The sequence below is a fragment of the Melospiza melodia genome, chromosome Z, assembly GCF_035770615.1.
Source record: "Melospiza melodia melodia isolate bMelMel2 chromosome Z, bMelMel2.pri, whole genome shotgun sequence".
Classification (NCBI taxonomy): domain Eukaryota; kingdom Metazoa; phylum Chordata; class Aves; order Passeriformes; family Passerellidae; genus Melospiza; species Melospiza melodia.
Window position 1 is genome coordinate 11,821,368 of NC_086226.1, and position 17,749 is coordinate 11,839,116.

At 35.9% G+C, this 17,749-nt stretch overlaps 1 protein-coding gene across 5 annotated transcripts in view; it reads left to right on the top strand.

Moving 5' to 3' along the window:
• NIPBL (NIPBL cohesin loading factor) overlaps positions 1-17,749 on the top strand; it is a 154,848-nt gene that overhangs the window by 48,250 nt on the left and 88,849 nt on the right. For all 5 annotated transcript variants that reach the window (XM_063180235.1, XM_063180234.1, XM_063180238.1 and 2 more), the window contains 3 exons: positions 8,000-8,143; positions 10,646-10,811; positions 11,947-12,077. In XM_063180235.1, coding sequence (XP_063036305.1) covers positions 8,080-8,143; positions 10,646-10,811; positions 11,947-12,077 — 361 coding nt within the window. In that variant the 5' untranslated portion in view covers positions 8,000-8,079. The remainder of the gene's footprint in view (positions 1-7,999; positions 8,144-10,645; positions 10,812-11,946; positions 12,078-17,749) is intronic.

The window sequence follows — 17,749 nt, forward strand, 5'->3', positions numbered from 1 at the left end:
TTTTTTCTCCCAGCTATTCTTCATGTGTTTTCTGTGCTGTTTTTGAGCTCACTGTGCTTCAGAAGTTTAGCTGACCTGAGTGTATGTGGAATTGGGAAAAAGAACTATCTTGGCTGACTAGTGATACAGTTTAACAGGCTTATTTGTAACTTCTTTATAATGTTAATGTCTATAATGTTAATAGGGATTGAGCTAAATAGGGTAGGAAGATAGTTTTTTAAATGCCATAAAGGAAAACATCAGGGAATCGTGACACTAATTGTAGTTACAAAGTCATCGAGCTTTACAGTTTTAGCATTGCTAAGTTGGATGGTGTATGTTCAAAAGGCTTATGTAATTCTCAATTTTGGAACACAAACATTAACTAAAATCAGCTATCAAACATATGAAAAATTTAATCTCTTGAAGCCCCTATGCAGTTACTGTATTTATTAGACACTAACACTGCAGTTGGGCTTTTTTGCAAGTTACCTTTGCTCTTGTGTTCAACCTTCTGAAGCAATATGTTTTGCAAGATTAGTAATCTTAATTAAACTGTTTAATTCCATTGATTATTTAGGGGGTTTTGTCTCTTAAATGTTAGCATACTTTCTATATACTCTGTATGCTGCATAAACAATATATAATGCCTCATGAATATGAACTAAACACAACAAATTTTCAGTAGGGAATGCTATAAAATGACAAAAATAATTACATTGCCATAATTGTGCAAATGTGTACAGTAGGACAATATAGCCAAAGCTTGCTGTGTTTCTGCACACAGTCACTAAAATCACCACTTAATTTAATAGTTTTCTACCTATTGATCATTAGTCATCTCTTTATCTGTAAGTTCCTCAGCCTAATAATTTTGGAAAGCATCAGCATCAGAAAATTTCAGTTATCTTTAGAATGGCTGGAAGCCTCAAGACAGTTTAGTTTGTGAAAATTGGTTGTTGAATAGAGGAGATTCTTGTGTTCCCATTGAGAAAGAGGCTGTAGCATGTGCTCTCTTCATCCAGCAGCTGAGACGTGTGGGAGTGGATTTGATATGAGAGAGGGAAACTGGATGTGTTACAGAGGGCTAGTTGAGAGTCTTTGCATGGAGGAACTGCTTCATTGTGTTTAGAGCACAAGGGGAAGTAATACAGCAATTCAGAAGAGAAGCATCTTAACTCCCTGCAGTGCTGTATAGCATCTCTCTTGTATGTGGGAGAGGTTAAAGTTTAAAAACAGGCTACAAGATGAATATTAGGGCAAACAACGTTTCACTGATCAATATTAATTGTAGTATGAAGAGGCACTGATGTGTTTTTGAAGTGCAGCTCCCTAAATCTGTTTATATAGAATGTTATGTTTCTGTGTATTGTGGATTACTAAAGAAATGATATACTGGTGAATCTGTTTTCTTAGTGTATATGGAATAACTTTGGAGGGATTTTAATTTATTTTCAAAGTCATAAAAGAGGCAAAAATTGTTTGTCATGAAGACTTGTGTAAAATCAGCTGCTGCCTCAAGAGATTAATTTCATACCAGTTTTGTTTTGTAAAGGTTACATAGCATCTGAGAGAGTTCAAGGGCAGAAATGCAAAATTAAAAATTGGAAGAGACTACTGTATTAAGTAGGTTTTGGTTCAGTGTTTAATCACTAGGCTTTTTGTCTGGTTAAGTTCCAGCCGAATAAGAGATGAAAAAAATCTTGAAAATACAAGTAAATGTCAGTGTTTAGGAAAGGGCAGCACTACTAACAGCTAATATGAGACATTCCAGAAAGTTGGAAAAAATCAATCTGCTACATCCTCCCTAATACCTGTCTCAACTATTTTATGAATGAAGATGGGTATTGCAACCTAAAGTGTTCTCCATTTAAATGAACTCTTTGATTTGCTTTTGCTCTTCTATACATCCCTTAGCTATTTTCTTCCAATAAAGTGAACTATATCTAATATCAGCCACTTATATGTGCCTGAGCAAGCACAAGGGCTATGCTTACTCAAAAGAGCTTTGCTTTCTTCATTGGAGTAAAAATTGCATGTGGAAAACGTACTGCAGATGAGAAATAAGTGTATGAGCTTCTGAAGTAGGTTGATGTTTTCCATTCATGTTTGTTTCTCAGTGATGGTTAGTATCATGACTGCTCCACTTCACAAGGTTTGCATGGTCCCACTTGTGAAGCCTGTCCAGGTCCTTGTGGATGACCCCTTCCCTCCAGCATGGCACTGCATCACACAGCTCAGTGTCAGCAAACTTGCCATGGCTGTGTTCAGTCCCACTGTCCCACAGATCTGGGAAGCTGCAAATTACTTATAGGCATCCTTTCTCTACAAATGGCCTGGTCTGAATTTGGGCATGGTCCAATTGTGTCAACTCCCTTTATTTCTTTCCCCAGAAAGACTTTTTACAGTTGCAGAGCACGACTGATGCTTATCCTGATAGAAATACATGTGCTCCTGCGTTAGGGGGTGTCTTTGGCTGAATCCACAGACCAGTCTTATTGTGTCTGTGCTTTCACTGCTTGTGCTGGGATTGCTCTTCCTGTGTATTGTGGTGTCACTGCCACTCGTATCGCATGGGCAGGAGAGACATCAGTGTCATTGTTTATCAAATCAGAGCAGCAGAGCCCAAAGGAATTGGGTAGTAATTACAGATTAAAAAGCTGGCTGCTTTAATTTTTTTTCCCCTAAAGATTGCTTTATACTGGTAAGCAACTTACAGTTGTATAGTATAGTACTTTTCACTAAGGGTTTTTTTCTTACCGTGATTGTAGTTTGTGTTGATATGAGCACCTATTATAGGAAAACACATTATGCTAATACTGGTTTAGAAGTTGTACTAGGTAATCCTTATCTCAAACTTCTTCATTTTTCACTTGTTTTGTCAGCATCACTGTTTCTGCTGTCGGATCACTTTATGAATGAAACATGCATATTTCACTAGTACACACACACATACACACTCTTCCCTGCTTGCACCCTCCCTTTTCCTTTACCTCCACTCACATGCTACAACCACTTCTTTGGCTGTCAACTTAAATAAATATACAGTAGCTTCATGTTTTCTTGTGTTACTCTTTTAACCTTAGAGAGCTGCATCGGGCAGCTGATTAATAAATGTTCTCTGTTCATTTCCAATGCTGACTTTTTTTGAGATTGAATCAGCTTTAAATGCTTTATATTGTAAATGTGTATGCTTGCCCCTCCCCAGATACTTAAGTATTAGATTATGTTTTGTCATCTCCTTCTTTAGTATGTTTGAGGTATTTTTGAAAGCATTTAGTTCTGGAAACTTAGTGTCGCTGTATAAACTGTTTCTATTCTCTGGAATAGAAACCAGAAATCTGCCCTCTTGTGGATAAATCTGTCTGATGTACCTCAGTCGCAGTATCTTACCTGAATGAGAACTAAAGGATATTAATTTATTCTCCTTGTGATTCTCATTCTTCAAGCATTTTTAAAGGATAGTTTATGGACTGATAGCAGAGATTTGTGTAATAACAAACAAGAAAAGTAGCTTATTGCAAAATGTAGAAGTTTAAAACTGAGAGACAATGATTCATAAATTTGTGATTCAGGTTTGCTGATTTAAAAGAAAATGTCCATTCTTCATCTAAATTATGAATTAGCTAATACATAGTTATACTAGTTTAGTTTTCTTATGCAGATGAGGAAAAGTCAAGATCATGATGCTGTGGTTAAATCTATATGATGTTATTCAACATATAGGAAACTGAAACTGCTTTTTAAAGTACTTTAATGCTAAATAAAGGTTTCATAATCTAAGCAAAATAAAACAAGACTGTTTGCAGTACTTTACTTCATAGGATGCATTTTAAAAAGAAAAGTATAGATATCTAATATCATAGCTTTTCTTTAAAATTTAATTTTAGTCTACCTTTTTACTTCTTGGAAAATATCAGGTCACTTACATATAATACATTGTTTTAAATCTGAAAATATAATAAGTTAAAGAATACCCTGGAGAATGAGAAATGAAACATTTAAATGTGCATAGGAAACTGCCCAGTACTGAGATTGGTTACTTATCTGTGTTTTGCTGCTCAGCCTTTTTGTATTACTGCGTAAACAGATTTTTCCTTTTGTTTTGTTTTTTACTCTTCTCATGCATGCACACAGCAAATCTGCGGAAAACCTGGTGTTTTTGTTAGAGACACGACAGTTTCTCAACCAAGAGGAATGTTTCATAAATGCAGAGCTTGTACCATTATATGATAACCAGTGGTCAGAGTCCTCTCATCATTTAATTGATAGTTAAATGCTACAATATCTGAAAAAATACAGCTGCAGTTTGTTTCTATTTCTTATTTTGTTTTTACAGAGTAATTTTTTTTGTTTGCTTGGGTTGTTGGTTTTTTTTTTTTTCCTTTTATGCTTGTAGTTTCTCTTTGCTGGATATCAGCGTCTGTACTTAAATTGTTCCCAGCTTACTTTCATCCTCTCTTCCTCCCTTAATTTTGCCTTTGCAGTAAAGGGTAATATAGATAATTAAAAAAAAAATTTAAAAAAGGGAAAAGGATAACTTGCAAAAGTAACACTTTAAATTTGTACATATTAACCACAGCCTAAACTTTTTTTATACTACTTTCCTTGCTAAGTGGGCTTGGCTTTTCTATATTAGTGCCTATTATGATGATAACCTTTTCCTGCGTTATTCTTTAGATATGCTGCCATTTCACGGTTTTCCTTTCACTGAGGTATTCTTTGTGTTGCTTCCTTTGTTCACTGCAATTCCTTCCTCCCAAAAATGTCTTCTGTGGTATCCATTCTTTCTTATAAAGAAACAAGAGCATAAATACCTATATACTAAATATACAAGACCTCATACATTTATATAGACTGGATTTCTTGTACTTTTTCTGAACTGCTACACTACATTCTAATACATTGGTTAAAAGCCTTCTGCTGCAGATCTTTGATTTTCTTAATTCAGCTAATATTTCATTTTTTCAGTTAAGGGATAAAAATGTTGCACTGTTTTTAACAACTACTGAACAATCCTGGCAATTTTTTAGATATTGAAAATGATTGTTCTTCTTGACTAATAGTAAGCTGCTACAATAGTACTTTTAACTCTTTTTATATTTGGGCAATGGAGGTAGGGGAGAAAAACCCCAACAAAACTTGTCTAACAGTCAAGCTATTGTTACATGCTGTACTGATGTTTTATATGGAACAATTGTCTTGAGCTGTCGATCTTTATTCCTCTAACTGCTTGGGATTTTAAAATCTTAAAATGAGTGGGTTTTCTTATGTTCTCAGTAGCATCAAATTTGAGGTGTAGTTTCACTGGATCTTGGTCTCTGCTTCTGGATTTGAATCCCACCTTGTTTGCTAGTTTTATAACAGATGCAATTTTGCCCTCAACATGGCGGATTTAGTATTTGGATCCAGATATGACTATGTGGTTTCTTCATATTGTGTTTGTTTTGTAAACTAATCCCATCACTTAATCCCATCAGTCTCTCTTTCTCTCTTGTTTACTCTCATCTGTTTATTCATTTCATCATGCTTACAGAAACTTCATAATGTCAGAGGAGGAGTTCTTGAATTGCCATGCTTAGCCCCCAGCTGGTGCAGGCAACCACATCCTGTCCCTTCTGTAACATCTGTACAATCAGTCTTTGGAGTAGTGGTGTTGGTTATCTCTACTAATGTAAGGCTATTGGAGAAATTGGCAGCTCTGATGGTGAAAAACTCTGTTCTGGTTTTCTTCTTGCTTGCATTTATGGGCCCATTTATTGTTGTGTTAGTATTGCTCTGTGGCTTTCTTCCTTTGTAGCCTTCTTTGACTGCCTTAGAGAGAGCAACCACATCCCCTCCTGACCTTTGTTTTGTTAGTTAAACAAACCAACCCCTTTTACTCTTCTCTTACAAAGAAAGTTTACTTTTCCCCTGCTCACTGCACTTGCTCCACTCTGAGGTCTGGACGTTGCCAGGTTCAGGTTCTTACCATATATCTGTGGAGAAGGTTTTTAATTTTAAGTGTGTGATTTTGGAGGTATTATTCCTGTATAACATCTCTATAATTTTCTTTATTGCGGCAGTAATACTTGAATTAGGAATGAACTTGAATTAGGAGTTTTCTGTGTTAAGAGCTTCCTCATATGATGAGGAAGTGAAAGTGAATAGACATTTTTTTTCTTATATTTTATTGCTTCTGTGCTACATAAAAATTTCCAATAATACTGGCTAGTGACGTGGCCTTTCCTTGGATGCATTTTCAGTTGAGAGAAGTCATCAGACTTGATATTTTTATAGTAAATACAATTTATATGTGAAAGGTGTTCTTTAGTTTCTAGGCTTTCAGTGAAAACTTGGATTTTAGAAGTGTTATCTCCTGTGGGTTTTTTGCTGCAGACTCATTATGAGACTCTTTTAGCATATTTTCTTTGATTCTTAAAATTTCTTTTTAAGAATTGCTTATTTGTGGAACTAGGCAACCACTGAAATTCTGCATATATTTGTATTCATTTGGGTATTGAGTAGTATTTGAAACTGTTCTGATGGAAGTTTTCTCCTGGTTTAAAAAAAACTCCAAGCACAGCAATCCACACAGAGTATCTGTCTGTAGCATTTTCCTTACTGACTATATTTCTGTATTGGCAATGTACTATATTTTTAATTTTAAAAAAGTAATTTAGGTCGGAATGAGACTGTGGCAGCTGTGGCAAAGGAAGTCATTCACTCTCAGTTCTGTTTAACCTCAGTTTTTCAAAGAACACGCAGTTAGGGAAAATTTGAAAAATTTGAAAATTTGGCTGATGAAAACTTTGAGCACAAAAAGCCTTGTAGCATTTCTTTTCCTTGTCTTGGAGTCTGTATGTAGTCATAAGCAGTGGTGCTTTATATATTGCCATATGTTGCCATGTTGGTGTGGCATAAGAAATAATGTTACTAAGAAACATTAGTAAGGAAATTATAAGGATCACTTGATTTGTATGTATTTTATATACAATTATCAAAACCTATAAGGACCTAGTGGTTTGTATGTATTTTATATGTAATTCTCAAAAATGTAGGCTTAAAGTAAGTAAATCGTGATTTCAGCATTTCAGTAGAAAAGAGAAATGCTTATGTAAGGATTCTTTTACTGTCAACAGCCTGTCAACACAAATGCCTGTCTGCAACAGGTAACCACATATCAAATTCCTTTAATGTTTTCAGAAAAATCATGCCAATTTCACAATATACTAGGGGATTATAGTGTGTGATGTTTGATGGTTTGGAACTGCAGTTTTTGGGTTTCTTTTAGCATTGTGGACTTCCTTATGTTTGGGATCTTTATAATTAGTGAAATCCAAGTGAACTAATTGCTTTTTCTGTTGTTGAATATCAAATGTGCTGTTTTACAGGAAAGATATGAGCTAATTCAGTGGTCGCAAAACTTTGTTTTTTCCCCAAGAGGAGTAATTAGAATTTCTGGTAGTAGTTTGACCAGACAGAGTTATGTATTGAAGAGATATTGTCAAATCAATTTTGAAATAGCTACTACTTCTATAATGTACTTAGATTTTGTATTTGTCAATATGTTTGCTTCTTTATTTTTGAATCTGTAAATTACTACTTTTAGTTTCACTAGTCTCTTTATGAAACTATTGCCTTCTTCTGCGATACTGGGAAGTGAATGTAACAGCTAATTACTTTAACTGGCTATGCATCAAGTGTGATTACACTCCAGCATGAACAGTTAGAAGTTTTGTTACCAATTTTTCAGTCCGTGTTGAATAACTTGAAGGATTTTTTTGTTGTTGTTGCCTTATCTTGCATCTTTTTTTTTGATGAAGAGGTTGCTTCTGAGACCAGAAGGAAGCTTGCCCTTTAATTTGCTAATGCCACTTGTTACTTAGAATCTACACTGTTCCACCCACTCTTGAAAAAATTTACTTAGTAGGCAGCTAAAGGTAGTATGGTCTGTTTCATTTATGTTAATGAATGTAAAATTTTTAAAAAGTAAACTGAGAGATTTTATTTGGTTTTGTTCTTTTTGTTTTGTGTTTAGTGCTTGGGAGATGGGAAGTAATGATAGCTGGCACCTGAACTGAAATATCTGTGTAGGCACTACTCTCCCAGAACTTCAGGATGAATGGGGATATGCCTCATGTTCCCATCACTACTCTTGCAGGGATTGCTAGTCTTACGGACCGTAAGTACTCTTCTTTTTCTCATCTTTACTATGTTTTTTTCTACCTCTTTGGTGAATATCTGCATTTTCAAAATTCTAAAATAGTTTTATTTTTAAAGTTCTTACAGTTAAATCTGTTTAAAATCAGACTTATCATTAAATATGTTAGCCTTGTTATTGCTTTAATTGTAAAAGTCTATCCAATAAAACCATGCGTATTTAGGCATAAAGTGAAATGCAGGTTAAAAAAAACCCTTAAGGGAAACCTGAAACAAAATATAGGAATTCATTATTTGTTTGCTGCATCATTTAGTAACATATCTGGGTACCATACAAATAAAGAAAAATATATTAATGATAAAGTGCTTCTAAAACATGCATCCCATCATCTTCACTAAAAAGACAGAGACACGGGATTAGACTGATGTGCAATTAGTCAAGAGAGAATATACTGAATATACCTTGAAACTAGTTCATTAATTTTGAACTAGTTAGTAGAGGCACAAAATGACTGCTAGAATAAAAATAAGCAGCTGAACTTGAGTCTTTTTTCTTTGCTGTTCAGCCAGCAAAGGGAGCATGTGAAGTGTGTATGCTGACTTTAAGTACATCAGGAAGAAAATATGCAAGGAAAAAAAAATAACTATTTACCTTACAAGCTGATATTGACACAAAACCAAATCATTATAATGTGACCAAAAAATAATTTCTAGTGAAAACTAAGAGGAGATTTATTAATCTATAGTGAGGACCTGGAGCAACCATTGCAGTAAGAGCAGCTGGGACAGAGAGGCATCTTATTTATGTAGTGTAAGAAAGATTTTGTAGCTCAGTTGTCTGTTTGAGGATAATTGGACTCCGTGACCTTAGGTGCTTCTTCTAAGCACTTCTGTTGTTACACTGTTGAAAATTGGAGGCTTTCCAAGAAACACTGGAAGTATATATCCAGCAATTGAATTTAATTGCTCACAGTAAAAAAGAAAGATGTTTTGGAGGAAAAACCCACTTCATGTACTTCTGGTATATTGTGGAGTATTGAAGTGAAAGATGCAGGTTATGTATTTAAGTGTGTATCTGTGTATGACCATGTCCATCTAATATCAGACCATCAGGATGCAAATAGTAGGTTTCTGGCTATGGAGAGTTTTCCAGAATTAAGTGTTTGCAGGTAAGGTTGCTTGACTGGTGGAAATCACTGATCAAATTCTGGTGCAAGAGTTCCTTTAATCACGGAACTCTAATGGACAAGGCCAGTTGCCCTGAAAACATGGATGATATGATCATCCTGAAGGCAGTAGAGTAGGCTAGCTAAATTGATGCTAAAGCATAATCAATATGTTTTGCTGATTTTGCTAATTTTTCGAAGTTTCAGGCACATTCAAGGTAATCTGCTGCAAGTAGTGAAAGCTATTGATATTAATATATTACAAACTTTTATTTGAATTGTAATTTATTCCTAAGTACAGCAATTATATACATTGTAAGGGGTAAAAATGCTGGAATCACCCCACTTTTTCAATTTCAAAATACAAAAGAATCAAAAAATATGTTTCACTTTGATTGGGGTTTTTTTCTGAAATTGTTTGTAATGGTTCGGTTAAAACCTTGATCTCAGGGATGTGATCAGCCTGATAACTTGCAATTACCAGCTGAGAGTAAGTTCAGAGTCAGCCAAGCTGACTCTTACCAAGCCAAGAGTCAGCTTGTTTTCCTGAACCAGCTGAGGTGGCCTTACTCTTTATCTAGCCTTTTGGCCGCTCCTGGCTTAACCTCCTCTGCTCTGTGTAATTCTACAGTCATCTGGGTCAAACCTTCTTATATGTGCACTTCCTTGTTATGTCTTAAGATCTAAAAATGCTCTAAGAAATTGAAATGTTGCTTATAATCTGATTGAAATAGTGTTTTCACTAAATCTTTTCATGAGATTTCTGAGTAAGTTTTTCTGACTGAATTGATATTTCAATGAGCACAACAACCAACAATACTAGGGCTGTCTTGAGAAGATGGTTTACATAAGAATAAATACAAGAAGAGAAGAATAAACTGTGAATTTAATTAGTGTGTTTAATTGGTTGTTGGGTTGTTTGGTTTTTCTGATTAGTTGGGGTTTTTTTGGTTTTTCTTTAAAGACTTTATAATAAAGTGGTAACACTAATTAAATATTGAGATCAGAGTAGAAAACTGAAATCCTCAATGCCCTTACAGTACTTCATGTAACTACAAAAATTTTGCATTTCCTTTTTTTTTATCAATGCTTTTGGCTCCAGGAGAAGGGTGCCATAATGTAATAAAGAGCTTAATATTCTGGTGTGTTTAGATAGTCCAGTTATGGGTATGTGAGTGGGGATGTGTGTTTCTTTGTGTGAATTTAGGAATTAAAAAAATTCAGAAGTGTTCGCTGTGTTTTAAATCTAGTTGTCGGGTTTTCTTTCTTAATCTCGTAAGAGAGTAAGGGGGTGTCCACATTTGTGTGTTTGTGTCTCATGAAATGATTATAAAGTATTTCCTCTCTTCTAAAAACAGTTTTGAACCAGCTGCCTCTTCCATCACCTTTACCTGCTACCACAACAAAAAGCCTGCTTTTCAATGGACGGATAGCTGAAGAGGTGAACTGCCTTCTGGCTTGCAGGGATGAAAATCTGGTTTCACAGCTCGTCCACAGTCTCAATCAGGTGTCAACAGATCACATGTATGTATTTTGAACTTCTACATCAGATCGCCATCCTTACTCCTTGAAATGAAAATTTACTGGATTGAGAAGGATGTTTGTGAGAATATGAAAATTAGAATGTGCAGGTTTTCCTTAGGCTTGCTTAGTAAGTGGCCGCAATATAAGAGTCATGTGTTTCATTCAGACAATGTTAATAATTGTCCATCAGCCCTTACACCTAACTGTGGAGTTATTTTACAGATCTAATGCTTATTCCCTTCTTGGTAGGTTAGAGTGCAGACTTTATGGTGTTGATCGGGCAATACTAATTTGCGTTCAGTATCAGTCACTAATGCACACAGACAAATTGCATACCCAAGAAGAATTTTGACACCTGATTAGGTGTCAGTTCTGATTAGGTATTGAACTTAAGTAGTTTAGCAACTGAGCCATTAAGTATGCTAATGTGTTCTCTTTTTGTTATTTTTTTTATTTCTCCCTGGTGTCCCTTGAATTGTTTTATGTTGACAACACTGTCATTTCCTTAACTGTTTTGTTCAAATGGAAGTGGCTTTTAAAAGTCCTCAAAGCATACAAGAAGTGAGTGCACAGATGCATTTATAGAAAATCCATTACATTTCTTTATGGTTCACAGGGAATCCTGTGATCTCAAAGATATGCCAATTTCCCCTTTTCAAAGTAAAAAGGTTTTCAGAGCATTGGGTTGAAACCTGAATATTACAGTTACCTGAATGTTATACATTGATACATATGTTATTTTCACTCCTACAGTAATATGTTCTTGGTGTTATGCCAAAGTGCTCTTTTGTAGAGATGACCACAATATAAAAATGTGCCTAAGATACTTCGTATGAGAATCTTAAACTGACAGCCACATATATGTAAGAGCTTAGTAACAGAAAATAATTGGGAGGACTTGCAGAAATATTTCTTCTGCCATTCCTTAAGGAAGAGGGTGAAAAAAACTAGAGGCAGGAAGCAGTGCTTTGCAGACTTGATTTTTCATATATTTTAACAGTAAATTGTCTTCTTTCATTTTGGTTTTGGTTTTTTTTTTGGTTTTTTTGGTTTTTGTTTTTTTTTACTTGACTCATAGTTTCTTATAATTTGAAAATGCATTTGCCTCTTTATTTGCTTACTTCCACAATTCCAGAGAGTTGAAAGATAACCTTGGCAGTGATGATCCAGAAGGAGATATACCAGTCTTGCTGCAGGCTATTCTGGCAAGGAATCCTAATGTTTTCAGGGAGAAAAGCATGCAAAACAGATACGGGGTACAAAGCGGTAAGGATTTTTGATTATCTATTGATTAATTTTGTGTTGTTCTGTAAATCTAGAGGACTGATACTAACCACAAATATATATGGAGCACAGTGGTCGTATTTATGCCTTGCCTTGTGTTTGATAGTGATTTAAAGCTATGTACCTTAACATCTTTTAAGAGCAATTGTATAGTAAAAAGATGGAAAATAAAAGCTACCAGGTATTATTCTAAAAAATGTTTCATTTCACCTCAAAGTGTAATCTCTAGAATAAGTAATTGGATTTTATTTTGAAACAATGTTATTTTGAATTTTTTATGCTTTCATATGTTCATATGTTTGTCTTGGTAAATATTTGAAGTTGAAAACATATGTGTTGATCTTACTGAAAATCTATATGATTCTAGTGTATCACTGCAGTGAGAGTTCTTAACCATTCTGGAGTAAGGAATAAGGTTGACTGAGGCATCCTTAATAGTTCCTCCGTGCCATTCTTCATCTTAGTAACTTGTGGTGCCCTACAGCTCCAAGCTATTTATGCGTTTTGGGAGACTAAAACCTTATGCATCTTTCCATAAATGTCAGTTACTTCAATAATGTTTTTACATTTATGCAAGAACTCAAGTGCACTTCTGCGTGTAAAAGGAAAAAATTTAACACATACACTTATTAATAAGAATATGTATCTAACTGAAAAATCACCTGTTGTTGAGCCATCCTAGTTAAAGCATGTATGCTGCTGTAGTACAGTTTAGTTGTACAAGATTTTTTACATAACTTGTAACTTGAGTTATGTTTTTATGAAGTGCATTCTTTTCCATTTGGTAGGAATGCTAAAATGGATTTATGCATATCACTTTTTTAGAAGAAGAAAAATTGTTCTAAGACTGGGAGTCATATGTAGGGAATCTCATTCTAGTAATGTTTCTGCAAGGATGGTGTTTTCTGTGCTATGTAGTAATATGACAACAATGTAAAAAGTAAAACATACTGTAGTGCTAATGGCCACAGACTAATTTCAAATCCATTACAGACCCAGTGTTTGGGGCTTGCTTTTACTTCTTTTTCATTACATCATTATCACATATATAGGTACCTGTCTGGAAGCTTTGGAAAACCTGTTTTTTTGTTGTTGGGGAGTGTTTAGTTTAGTTTTGGGTTTTTTTCTTTCTTTTTTTCTGTTAAATTACCTGGACTGGGCCTTCCATGTCTTGCCCCTGCCATCTATAAGAGAGATAGAGGAGTGAGAGCTTTCCATCATAGATTTAAGTTAATTAGGGTTTTTTTTTTGAATTGCATTAGAAAATTAATTATATGTTTTCTGTCATTCGTTTAACCCAGAAACTACCACATTTGTGATTCAAAGCATGTTTTAAATTAGGGAGGAGAAAACAAATAGATATATTTTTTAAGTCCTTAAAAAGAGCACTCTGTACTTTAACCACAAAATTGAAACTTTGTCTGTATAGTTGTCTTGGTTTAGGGCAAACTGGGGAGAAAACCTCTAAGGGGTTCCTTTAGAAAGCAGATTTAAGCAGCCCCTCTTCTAACTGGTTTGGGAAAAGATTTCTTTGCAGAAGAGTGGAAAAAACCTGTTTATTTGACAGGCAAAGTATTCACTAACATAAAGAATGAACAATATTAAACAATAAAATTTCTTGCTGCTTTGAAGAAATGACAAACTCAGAAAGTTCCCTTAGTGGACTGTAGCTTGGCTTGCTTTGTTTTCTATTAGTCTTTCCGGCAGTGGATCCAGTGTCTTAGGCCCCGGTGGGATTTTTGGGTTTTTAGTCTACAGTAGGTTTGAACAGTTCTAAGAAAAAGAAAAACATAGTCTAGGCAACTTTTATACCTTAGCTAGATAAAAACTGACTAAAAGCAAAGGAGAGCTCTGTCCTGCTGTCTGTTTGTGTTGCAGATAACATAGTCTAGGAGAGAGGGATGCAGGGGAGCAAGTGCAGTTTCTGATAACAAACTGTGCTTCTTTTCTCTCCTCTTTTGCTCTCAGAGTCAGTCTTAAAGGTGCAAAACTTATTTCTGGGCTAAACACATGAATGGGGATACAAGCACCATAAAGTCACCATAGGACATTCTATTCCTTATCTCTATATTGTTAGCTTAGTACTAAAACTAGCATATATTCTAACTTTATAATCACATACATTATACAATACATATATACATATAGTATGTAGCTATATCTAGACAATGGCAGTAATATTTAGTAAACAGTGATATTTGCATATGGTTCTTACTTAATAATCAGATCTCCCTGAGGTACACATTGTGTTGTTTCATCTTTCTGAATTATCCATTATGTGTAACTTGGTTTTTGAGCAAAGATAACTCTATGACTGCATTTGTTTGTACTTGAGGCAGAACTGATCTTTATTGTCTTTTCTAACAAACCTCTGACATGCATCACTGGGACTTTGTTTCTGTCTACTATATGCAGGGGCTCAGATTGGGCAGGGCCTGCTTGTTTGGTGGAACTTGAGGTATTAACTAATTAGGTGGCCTTTGCTAGATGTTGCTTTTAATTTTTGGAAGATCTTTTACTCAGTGTTTTTGAGGTGGTTTTTGACAGTCTATTGTACTTTTTTATTTTGCTTGTAGCTGGTGCGTGGTAGGGGATATGATATACTCACTTAATGCCATGTTTTTTAGTCTAGGTGTTGATAAGGCTGTTTTTGAAAGGAGTCCTGTTGTCTGATTTAATTTTTTTAGGGGTACTATGCCTTTAAAAGATTTGTTTCTTAAGGCTTAGAATGGTGTTACAGGCTGTAGCATGAGACATACGGTAGGTGTCCAGCCATCCTGTGGTGGCTTTTATTATTGTGATCACATAGGGCTTACCTTGGCGTGTCTGGGGCAGTGTGATGTAGTTAATTTGCCAGGCCTACCCGTGCTTCTATTTGGACTACTGCCTTCCATATTATAGGGGTTTTAGCTGCTTGGTTTGTTTGATCACAGTGCACGTCTTATAGTCATGAAAAACGTGAGAAATACTGTTTATGGTTAAATTTACTCCTTGGTCTTGGGCCTACTTATAAGAGGCACCTTTACCTTGGTGACTTGAGGCATCATTAGCCTAGTTAGCTAGGAACAGCTCTCTCTTGTGTTGCGAATTTAAGTCTGTTTTTGACACTTTTATTTTTGCAGCCTGATTTACCTGTTGATTGTTTTGGTGCTCCTCATTAGCTTTACTCTTGGGGATATGGGCATTTACATGGCAGGCTTTTATAGGTAGTTTCTCTATTTTGGTAGTAATGTCTTTTTACTCTTTAGTAGCCTAAATTGGTTTTCTTTTGCGCTGTTAATTGGCTTTTTTTTCTAACTATCCTCACTGAGTATTGGCTACTTCTATGAATTAAGTGTAGAGGTAGAGCTTTGGCTATTTCTCTCTTTTAGCAGTGTCTAGGGCTAGTTGAATGGCTTTTAGTTTAATGAGTTGGCTTGATCTACCTTTTCCTTTAGTAGATTTTGTGACTTGTTGTGTTGGGTTCTATACAGCTGCTTTTTAATTTCATTTCATCCCTACAATGCAACAGGAACTTTTAGTAAAAACAGCATAACGTGTTTCTTCTGCTGGTAGTTGGTTGTATGGTGGAGCTACTTTAGCCTGTGTCATTTCTTGTTTCTCTTCATTAGTGAGACTAAAGTTTTCAACTTTAGGCCAATTTGTAATGATCTCTAAAATCCCAGGGTGATTTAGGTTTCTAATATTGGTGTGCTGTATGATTAGACCACTATACTTGTTCTATATGGCTTTGGTAGCATGGTGGATAGAGGTAACTTCTGTTTTGAACATCTACCTTAGCCCTGGTAGTCGGGGCCCCAGGAGTTGTGCTTTAGTGCCGATTACTTTTGAGGCGGTTTGGACTCTGCCGTAGGCCGCTGAAAGTTTTTGCTTTGATGAAGTGTAGTTGGCTTTAGACCCTCTGTGGCTTCGACTTTAAAATCTTAGTTGTTGACTTTCAGTCTTACTAGGCACTTTCTGCTAAAAGCTCTAGGGTAGACCAGCTGTAGAGTAGAGCACATTCTTTATATCTGGTCTTGTCTTGACTGGGCTAAGGGCTATTGCATTAATGATTTTCTGCTTGATCTGGGTGAAGGCTTGTTGTTGTTTAGGGCTCCACTGGAAAGCCCTAAGTTCTTCTTGCAGGTGACCAGGTAGAGAGGGCTTACAATCTGGTTGTGTTTAGGAATATGCCTTCTCTAAAAACTTAGGGCACTTAAGAAAGCTTGTATTTCTTTTGTGTTGGTGAAGACATTGCTGTGATCTTGTTGATGACATCAGTGGGAACTTGACACAGTCTATCTTGCTACTTTACTCTCAGGAACTGGATATTTTGAGCAGATCCCTTAACTTTGCTTTTTTTTGACAGTGAAACTGGCTTTTAGAAGAATTTGAATGATTTTTTTCTCCTTTTTCAAACATTTCTGCTGCTGTGCTCTCCTACACAGTGATGTCATCAATGTATTGCAGATGTTCTGGAGCTTTACCCTTTTCTAATGTAGCTTTGATCAGTCCATGGCAGATGGTAGGACTGTGCTTTCACCCCGGGGGCAGTCGGTTCTAGGTGTACTGCATTCCCTTTTATGTGAAGATAAACCGAGGCCTGCATTCTGTTGTTAAAGGAATGGAGAAAATAGTGGCATACCATTTCACAGCCTTGGACTCCAGCTGGTACTGGAGCTCTAATGTGTCTGGCATATAGTACTCAATAGTGGAGTCACTTAGTTTAAGGCATGATAGTTCACAGTCAGTCTCCATTCTCCTTCAGGTTTGCATATAGGTTAAATGAGCTGTTGAAAGGTGAGTGGGTTTTTGCTGATCACTCTTCAGCTCTTTAGCTTACAGATTATGTTATGGATAGGAATCACACAGTTGTTTTGTACTGCCAGCAGTGCACTGTCAAAGTGGAAATTGGTACTCATTGCTCTTCTCCCTTCAGAAGTCTTATTGCAGCTGGGTTTTCTGATAGTCCAGGCAAGGTGTTCAGTTGTTTGACGCTCTCAGTCTTAACAGCTGCTATCTTAAACATCCACCTGAGTCCCTTTGGGTTTTTTAAATACTCACTTTGGAGGAAATCTTTGTGTAAAATGCATGGGGCTTTTGGGCTAGTCACAGTAGTGTGTTTCTTACACTCATTTCCAGTCAGGCTTTTATTAGCTTCTACTAAAGTCAAGTCTTGTGACGCCCCTGTCACACCAGCAATAGAAATAGATTTTGCTCCCCCATGTCTCAATGGGATTAATGTGCACTGTTGTTGACCAAGGCTTCGTATTTTTGTGGTTTTCATGTGCTAGGCCAATGAATTCACACAGTCTAAAAAATATTATTTTCTCTACTCTCTACCTGGTTAAAGGCAAGGCCCCTCTAATCTTGGTTATCCTTTTTTCCTCGAGTGTATGTCTTGGAGGTTTTTAAGGGGATTAGACACGTCATTATCATCATACCTGGTAGTTTGGCTGCAGGCTACTGGAGCTGCTTCTTTTTTGGTGGAACTTCTTCTCTGAGTCTTGCTGTCTTTTCATTTAAGCATCAATCCTGCCAGAGCAGTAGATTTTCCATCCTATCTCCTCATATTTTCTCCACAATCACATGGGAAAAACCACAGCTCAGTTCATGGGGTGTAGTTTCTCTCCCTATCTGAGGGACATCTGCATTTGATACTAGAGCTTCTGATC